The sequence below is a fragment of the Ictidomys tridecemlineatus genome, chromosome 6 (assembly GCF_052094955.1).
Source record: "Ictidomys tridecemlineatus isolate mIctTri1 chromosome 6, mIctTri1.hap1, whole genome shotgun sequence".
NCBI lineage: Eukaryota > Metazoa > Chordata > Mammalia > Rodentia > Sciuridae > Ictidomys > Ictidomys tridecemlineatus.
Genome location: NC_135482.1, coordinates 78,944,079 through 78,953,569, shown reverse-complemented (window position 1 = coordinate 78,953,569; position 9,491 = coordinate 78,944,079). Strand labels below are relative to the sequence as shown.

The following is a 9,491-nucleotide window of genomic DNA, read 5'->3' as shown; positions in this document are numbered from 1 at the left end:
TGGAACATGACTTGAGGATCCCTCTTGTCCCCTTTCTTGGCTCTCACTGCTTCTTCACTACTCTTCATTTTCATGGACCCCTCTGATACTTCTTTCAATTAAAAAAGAATACAACTCAGATTAAGGAAGTGGGCAAGGATGTGACTTCTATAAAGGTGAGTTTAAGGAGGAGAAAAAGTTTGCTGTTTATAAAAATCTATTATTAGGTCATGCTATAGGGTAAAGATATTATCTCTAGAAGTTCCTTGTTAATTATAGGTAAGATTGACATGTTGGCCTATCAGTGAGAATAATGTTATATCTAATATCATTTCTGGAAGGACAACTTCACTATTCCTTTTAGTTTTTAACTTAGAAAGCTCTACTTTTATGGTGTTAACTGGCTCCCACCCCATATTTAAGCAGTTTTGTTCGGTAAGCACACTGCTGCAAAATGTACACCACAATATATTTTTATTAAGTGAATAGGAAGGGCTGTTTTGTGTGGTGTGGGGAAATAAAATGTGGTCCGGATGTTTAAGTTAACAAGGGTCAAAAAGTTTTGATGGAAGGATGAAAATATCAATGGTTAGGAATTTTCAGTCACTCATTTTAGGTAACCAAAACCAAAAGAGAACAAAACAAAAAATCAAAAAACAAAGTGAAAAGGGGTGAACCATATTCTGTCTTGGAATATGTTTGTCTTAATTCACTGAGTTTTCAACATTCAGATATATTTTAAAATTTTAAAAAGTTGGTGTATTAAAGAGCTACCAAATGTTCCGAGAGAAGAACAATTTCTGCTTTGTATTTTACTATTATTAGTTTCAGATTAATGAGATTTTAAAAGGATTTTGGAAGGAAAGGAATGAAATGGTGACTTTTTTAAAAAAATTAAAAGTTGTGGATGGACACAATACCTTTATTTAATTTATTTTATTTTTATGTGGTGCTGAGGATCCACATGCCTCACACATGCCAGGCAAGCGCTCTACCACTGAGCCACAATTCCAGCCCCAAATGTTGACATTTTATTTTAGTGTGTTCTGTCTGGATGTGTCAAATCCTGAAGTTTACAAGAGGCCAGAAAATTGATCCTTGTAGAAATTCTACTAATCATTACCCTGGAATATGAAATTCATTTATGCTATATAATTAGTATTTTAAAAAAGAGAACAATTATTCAGAAAGGCTGTATAGAAGCTAATGCCAAAGTCCTCATACACAGTTTTTGTGGGTATGTGTTCCTCTAGTTTTTAAAAATTCATATCGACTGAGCAGGAATAGTTCAAACACTGCAAAAGAACTGTTTGATTTTTTTAAAAAGTATTTATTTATTTTAAAAAGTATTTACTTAATTTATTATCAGAGACCAGGAAAAAATCAGATCCAAGAGGTCCAGTTAGAAAGGAAGAAAAAGTAATTTGCTCGGCAACTTCCGAATATCTTAAGAGTTTAAGTAAAATCTAAAGCGAGGAGAAATGTTCCAGAAGCCAAGTCATCTCCCAGACCCAAATCAAAAATCGAACCTAAGGCTTTTTATACACACAGGCAGAGAAATGGGCGGTAAAGAAAAAACAGCCCTGGCGCCTCGAACAAACCCGGGCAGGGCGGGCAGGAAGTCCTTGGCCAGGGACACCCTTTCTCCTGGCTTTGGGAAGGTGTTTTTGGAAGCGGTTTCCGGGAGGGTGGGACTGCGGGACCGAGAGCCTGGTGGGAGGGAAAGTCCCGGCGGGGGATGGCGGAGAGGGCGGCGGGACGCGAGCACAGAGCCGGCCCGGAGCGTTTCTCGGGCGCCGCGGCAGCTCTTGTCCTGGGTGCTGAAAACCTGGGAAGTTCCCGGGAAGCGGCAGCCACTTTTATTTCGGAGGGTGGGTGTGGGGTTGCAGGCTGCGCACCTGCTAAGCCCGCCAGATCTGCCCTCCTCAACCCCATTCGGGAGAGATGGATGGGGCAGAGGGACTGCGTGCAGAGCTGGGATCACCGGGAGGTCCCCGGGGGTGCCCTTCCAAGCGGCCCGGCGACGCGACCTCAGCTTACCTATTCGTGAACTCTCGCCGTTAGGGTCTCGCGCGCCAGCGGGCTGAGCCCAGCAGAGAGCCAGGGAGGGGGCAGTAGGTGCCAGGTGTTGGGGGAAATCGGCTCGAGTCCCGGGATTGGGGGTGGGGGGGTCGAAGGCGAGAGCGAGCGGGCATGCGCAGTGGGGCGGAGGAGGTGGCGATGGCCCGGGGAGGCGGGGGGACTGCTGTGTATTTGCAGCTGGGCCAACTCCGCGGCACAGGCGGCGGCGGAGCGCGGGGCTCCCTCGGCTGGTCCAGCTGCCGCCGTACCACGCCGGAGCGCACATCCAGGCTGCCGCCGCACGCCGCGCGGGCCCCCGCAGGGGAGGATGCCAGACGCCCGGGAGAGGCCAGGGCAGCAGCGGAGGCGGCGGCGCGATGGTGGTGACCACCTCTGCCCGAGGCGGCGGGGACCGCGCGCCCTCCCGGCGGCCGGGCTGCGGGCTTGCGCCGGCCGGGGCCGCGGCGCTGCTGGCGGGGGCCAGCTGCCTGTGCTACGGCCGCTCCCTGCAGGGCGAGTTCGTGCACGACGACGTGTGGGCGATCGTGAACAACCCCGATGTGCGGCCGGGCGCCCCGCTCCGCTGGGGCATCTTCACCAACGACTTCTGGGGCAAGGGCATGGCCGAGAACACCAGCCACAAGTCCTACCGGCCGCTGTGCGTCCTCACCTTCAAGTGAGTCCCTCACCTCGCGCTCGCTGCCGCCGCCTTCCCCGAGTCTCACTGCTTCTCCGGGCCAGGAGAAGTTCCAGGACTGGCTTTTTTGCCGCCCTTTCCCTCCACGCCTCCGTTTTCTGCAGCCTGTCCACACTACTCTGCGCTCGGGTCCTGCTCTCGCTTCTCTGGGCTCCTAGGGCGGTTCAGGAGGCTAGATTTGGGGAGTTGGGATCGAGTTTCTCAAGTGTGTGCGCTCTCGGCGGGCTTCTCTGGGCCGGACTAGGGGCCAACTGATGAGGCCCCGTTGCACCCCAGCCCTTGCCCGGTGGCTGCCAAATGGGACCAGCGCGGGTCCACTGGGTTCCTGAGGGGTGGCGGTGCTGGCGATGCTTCCAAGTTGGGAATTTCTCAGAAGCTGTTGGGTAGCTTTGCCGAGGAGGAGTGTGTCAGCCCCTCTGGGAACGCATTAAGATGGGAGGAGGAGGGAGCCTTGAGCTGCTAGGACTGCTTAGGTTTTGGGAAAAAGCAGGGAAGAGAGAAGATTCTCCTCACGCCACTCACCCCGACCTTCTCCCTCTTGTCTGCTCCCAGAGCTTCTCCAGTCTGCCAAGCAGCTCTGGAAATGGACTTGAGGAGGTGCAAAGCAAAGGAATGCAGACGCGTGGAATCCTCTGGAGATCTTGGGGTCCCCGCTGAAATAGTTTTTCTTTTACAACCCCGGAGTCATGATTCAGCATTTCTAGTGTGAATAAGTGTAAAGGGAACTGAGAGTACACCAGGATTTTATAGGGAGGGTATTTTCTTGAATTTAAAAAGAGGGCTAGTATAGAAAGGAGAGAAGGGCTGATTTGAAAGAAGTGCTGTCTTCTACATCACTAGCTGATGACTCCACTCCTTATAATTTGGCTCAGCACTTAAGCTTGTTTCAATTCGCCGGACAGAAACTGTTGAAATAATATTATTTCGGTATTATCAGCATTTTAAGTGTTTTCCAACGGGTGTAATAGGAACTGGGGTTTATGGTAATGATCATTTGAGACTGGGTTGGAGTTTGAAAGCCTGTTCTGGCCTGCTGGACTAGGTCTCCTTTGACAGGTGGCTCTGAGGACTTAGAAAAGGAAACCATGGCAATTGGCAACAATTCATGGGCTTCTGACTTAATCCTTCCACTGAAAGTTTAATGTTTTAAAGAGGGTGAGAAAATACACATTTGATTCTCAAGAGAATAATTTGTAAACACTGACCTCTTGAAAAGTTGTAGTGGTTTTCAATGGAAAGATAACTTTAGCCACTGAGAGAGTTCCTCCCTCTCTGGTTTTCCAAATATTTCTTAGAATTTCTTTAGATAGCCCAAATACAAATGTTTCACTTTTAGATGGACCTTAATTTTATTATGTGGGCATTGTTGATAGATTTTAAGTATGAGGTACGCTAGACTTATAAAAACCACTGCCCTGGTCCCTGGGTTGAGCATTTTCCATTTAAAAAAAAAAAAAAAAAAAAAAAAGAAGGTTTAAATTCCTTTATCCACTTGCTGGAGGTGGGGGAGAATGTTTTCAGGTCTTCCTAAAAATTTTAAATTCACAGTGGAGATGGCAGGTACAGAGGAGAGAGGGATGGAGGAAGGGACTAAGTAAGGGGGCAAAGCCATTGATAAAGAGAAGTAATGGGGTTGGCAGAATAGGGGCAAAGAAGGGAAAGAGGTGAAGAAACTTTTCCTTTCTAGTAATATTTGATTGGAAAAAGCAGCTTGGTATATAAGATTCATTGCTCTTTGTTTACTGTTACTTGCTATAAAATATACATTTTTTTTAATTTTTACAAAGACTGAGTTGCATAGAGAGCAACAGGGTGCTAGTTGGAAATGGATAGGTGCCTATTCAGAAAGAGAAAATTAACTAGTCTTTCTTTATTCACGTGCATTGATTTAAATAAGATAAGACAGCTTTCTTCACACAGTCCCGGGGAAATGGCATCTCCTAGTGCAACAGCATAGAGCTGGAGAGCATCAGTGACTTTAGTCTCACACAACTCTTAATGCTGCAAGGATGGGCAGAAAGTCACATTTATTAGCTATTCAGTATGAACCAAGTATTGACCTTGACACTTTACATCGGATCAGGGGTTTCAAAGCTAGCCTTAGCAACAGCTAGGCGCTGAGCAACTCAGTGAGATTCTGCCTCTAAAAAATACAAAATAGGGCTGGGACTTTGGCTCAGTGGTTGAGTGCCCCTGAGTTAAATCCCCAGTATCCTAAACAACAACAACAACAAAAACAATGTCTTTATGATATTTATTTTAGGTAGATGATGAAAACACAATTAAGGTGGCTCTTTAAATATGTGCAAACCATTTAACCATATCTTAAATTATGCTTGTTTGAGCAGATATCTTTGAGACTTCAAACTCATCAAGAAAACATTTTTATTTTGAGAAATCTGTACATTCCTGTGCAGTCGTAAGTAGTAATATAGATCCCGTACACTTCTTATCCATTTTCTCCCAATGGTAACATCTTACATAACTGAAGTATAATAGCACAACCAGGAAATTGACATTGATACCATCTACTTTTATTCACTGTTCACCAGTTTCACATGTACTCTTTAAATTTTGTTAAGTACTATGCAGTTTTTTCAGATTTGTACATTTCTGAGAGTACCATCACAGCCAAGATATAAAACAGTTCCATCACAAGGATCCATACCATAGCCATGAACCCCTAATCTATAACAACCACCAAATCCATAACTCCCCCCACTTTAATCCATAATAACCAATAGTTTTCCACCTCTGTAATTTTACCATTTCAATATTGTTTATATCATATAGGATATAATTTTTAGAGATTGGATTTCTTTGATTCAACCTGTCTCTGGAGCTTTATTCAGATTGTTGCATGTGTGTGTAGTTTGTTCCTTTTTAACCATTCAGTAATATTCCATTGCATAGACATACCACAGTTTATTTAACCATTCATTTGTTGAGGACATCTAAGTTGTTTTGGATATTTAAAATGAAGTTGCTCTAAACATTTATAGGTTTTGGTGTAAACATAAATTTTTATTTCTCTGGAGGAAATATATAGGAGTACAACATCATTGTATGGAGTTTGCATGATTGGTTCCTTATGAAACTGCCAAACTGTTTTCCAGACATTTCTACCAGCAGTGAATGACTAAGTCAGTTGCTTGCTTCCTTGCCAGCACTTGGTATTGTTGCTCCTTTTCTTATTGTAGTGATAGTAGTATATCAGTATATTTAGTTTTTTTTTTCTTAGTGGCCAATACTATTACATACATTTTCTTGTGCTTGTTTGCCCTTTGTATTTCCTCTTTGGCAAAAAAGTGCCCTTGTGTCTTACGTCCATTTTCTAAATGATTTTTTTTTTTTTTGTGCTGGGTTTTAAAGTTTTTTATACATTCTAAGTACATGTCCTTTGTCAAGTATGCTGTTGGCAAATGTTTTTTCCCCACTATGTAGCTTATATTTTTGTCTTCACAATTGTTCCTAGTGTAGAATTTAAATGCATCTTTTTATTCAAAGTAAATTTGTTAATTTCAATTCATCAGATGTATGTCACACATACTGAGAGCTAGAAATTCACATAAGAATAAATATAATCCTTAGATGTGTAATGCTTTTACTATAAAAGTGTTTATGTACTAAATAATTAAGTTACTTATGAAGTAAAGGTACTAATCATAATTTTTCTCATTAGAAATGAGCTAAAGTTGAAACAAGGAAATGACATATCAGAGCATCTACTGTTACCAGTTGTGGAGGTACAGGGCAGTGAAACATCAAGGCATTTTACTAAGACCTGATGGTTTTGTATTACATCAGTTTAGCAAAGTTAGTACTGTTTCCCAGAATTCCCTTCGCAGGATGATTCTGCATTAGTGCTGTCCACAGGAGACAATTCTGCAGGACTTAGAAGGTGGAAGTGAAGTAGTCATGATCACGCTGGGAGGGTTCATGTACATGAGGTTTTGGTGCTGTGGGGCCTCTTGCAGATTGTGGAAGAAGTGCTGGCTGCTCTGATGGTGGTGTTCAGTTGCAGACATGCCCACCGCACCTCCTGCACTCTCCAGAGCTCCTCCTTCAGCTACTTGCAGTCAGATGTGTGTGTGTGTGTGTGTGTGTGTGTGTGCAGTGTTTCACTTTGAAGAAGAGAACCACCAGCCTTTCTGCAAGCCATTCACATCATTGAAGTTGAGTCTTAATGGTCACAGGTATGTACCCCACTTTATCCTGTGAGTTCCAGCTCAGCCTTGTTTTCCCTACTTCTGGTGTACCCATCCCCGCTTGCAGAGAGACCACCTTGCTGGCTTGCTGGCTTGTAGCCTCCGTTTTAGATACAGAAGCATCAGACTTCCTGGGGTTATTTAACCAGCTCCCACTGTTGTGAAAGGTCAGATCTCTATATATAGTAAATTCCTTCTTCAGGATCACTCCTGGTGGCTTTGTTTTTCTTGTAAAACTCTCACAGACACAAATAGTCATTTCTTTGTATTCCTTCATGTGAATTTAGAATTCTGATGAATTTGTATTTCTAATCAAATCTTACATTCCATCTTTTCCTAAGAGCATGTCCAAAAGCATGCAGGAATATTTTTAGACCATGGTAGAGCAGAATCAAAACATCTGTGAAACTTAATCTGTGGCAGTAACCATTTTTAAATTTTGTTTCTTTATCCCTTACTGGTCATGTTCTGTTTGGAGCTTTGAAATCAGGAGGAATGTATTAAGCTACTCTGTGGACACTGAAATGACACAGAACCAAATCCCACTATGACCATAACTCTCCCCTGAAAAATGGCCTCGGTTATAGAGTTGGAGAATATCATGCTAAGCAAAGTAAGCCAATCCCCCCAAAAAACTAAAGGCCGAATGTTCTCTGTGACAAGTGGATGCTGATCCATAAGGAGGGGGGGAGGGGGAGAATGGGAAAAATGGAGGAACTTTGATTTGGCAAAGGGGAGGGAAGGGTAATGGGGCCAGGAAAGATGGTGGAATGAGATGAACATCATTACCCCAGGTACATGTATGACTGCACATATGATGTGATGCTACATCTTATATAACCAGAGAAATGAAAAGTTGTGCTGCCTTTGTGATGATGAATCAAAATGCATTCTGCTATCATATATACCTAATTAATAAATAAATTAAAAAGTGGCTTTGGTTGATTTAAAAGGTGCTTAGCTCTTTAATTTTACCCCCTTTCCTTTTCCTTTTGAGAAGAAGCTCCTGTGGAATTATTAACTGTATCATTCTGTTTAGTAAGAGAGTGGAGGTTGGCTTCAACCAGAAAGAACTGATGATTTCCCATAGTTAAGATGGGGAACCCAAGGCAAATCAAAGGACCTTAAACTCATGATTCTCTTTCCATGTTTAGGCTATTAGATCATAGTTTGCTATAAAGTTTTATTTTATTGAAGGCTTCTGATGGTAATATAAACCATAAGAGTGAAGTGGGTGGTTTAAAATGTCAGAGCTAAAAAACAGAATATCTTAATATGTGCAGCTGTAAGAATTTGCAGCATTTTAATGTTTGATCTTGAGTTTGTTCTCAGTAGTTTGCATCTTTTAGTCACAAGCGTTATGCCAACCATGAAAATAAGCACTCGTTTTCATGCCCCAAACCTTAAAGAAATGGTGAAATGTTCCTTTTGGTTCTGTTCCTTTTGATTGACCTCTGTGGAATTTCATTTTGAGACAGTCTGTCACTCCAAGGCTGATAAGGTGGTTTTTTTAAGTCTATCATAGGAGACAAGCGAAGGTGGTCTAGAATGTTTCCCTAGGCAGTCTGGGATATTCAGTGATAGAAACAGCAAAGGAAAAACAGGTTTGGAGGCAATATTTTATAGAGAAAAATGAAAAAGTGGCTTTGAAAATTGTGTACCAAACTGAGGTTAGAAACCCCAGAGGAGGAGGCCTGGTAGGACGAGTTATAGATGCCAGATAAGCTCAACCTACAGTCTGGTAGCTTAGGAGGCTGGAAAATGAGAGGAATTATTTTGGATCCTGGGGGTTTTTATGAGTCCCTGAATGGAGGCTTGGAAGTCACCTTCTGAAGCAATCTCTTCTTATCAACTAATGTCTTTTCTGTCTTCCTTTGGAGTCACATTCATGTTTTTCCAGACTTTCGTGTGTAGTCATCCCACTTTATTTTTTAAAAAATTTTGATACTGGGTGGTAACCACTGAGCCAGTTCCCCATCCCTTTTTAAAATTCTTTAATTTAGGGACAGGGTCTTGCTGAGTTGCTTATGGCTTTGCTGAGTTGCTAAGGCTTTGAACTCATGATCCTCCTGCCTCAGCCTCTGGAGCTTTGGGGATCATCAGGACGTTCCACTGTGCCCAGTGTCATCCCACTTTAAAAGAGGGCTGAGGAATGCTTGATTATGCCAGCGTAATGGCCATGTTCCTTTTCCAGATGGTAAGGTCGGGATTCTGTTCTAGAGAGTCCTGTTCAGACTGACCCAGGCTCCCTCTCTGCCCTCTGGGCTGTCAGTCTCCAGCTGGGCATTCTGGAGCCCTTGTTCCTGTACAGGCCAGACCTGCTGCCGCCAGCAGCCTTTGCACTTGTGGTTTCTTGTTCCTGAATGCTCTTCCCCATCCATCTGTGGATGGCCTGCTCTCTCACTGCCTCATGCGGGTATCTGCTCATGCCACTTCCTCACAGGGCGTTTTCTGGAACTAAACAGCAAACATTCCCTCATGTTTCACCCTTATCTTTCACCCTGCTTTGCCTTCATGTCCCTCATTGCTGCCTGGCACTGTATTTT

At 43.4% G+C, this 9,491-nt stretch overlaps 1 protein-coding gene across 1 annotated transcript in view; it reads left to right on the top strand.

Annotated features, from left to right (window-relative positions):
• Window positions 1-2,174: 2,174 nt before the first annotated feature.
• The window catches only part of LOC144364882 (protein O-mannosyl-transferase TMTC1-like), a 94,438-nt gene continuing 87,121 nt past the window's right edge, over window positions 2,175-9,491 (top strand). The window contains exon 1 of the mRNA XM_078014970.1: window positions 2,175-2,716. Coding sequence (XP_077871096.1) covers window positions 2,418-2,716 — 299 coding nt within the window. The 5' untranslated portion in view covers window positions 2,175-2,417. The remainder of the gene's footprint in view (window positions 2,717-9,491) is intronic.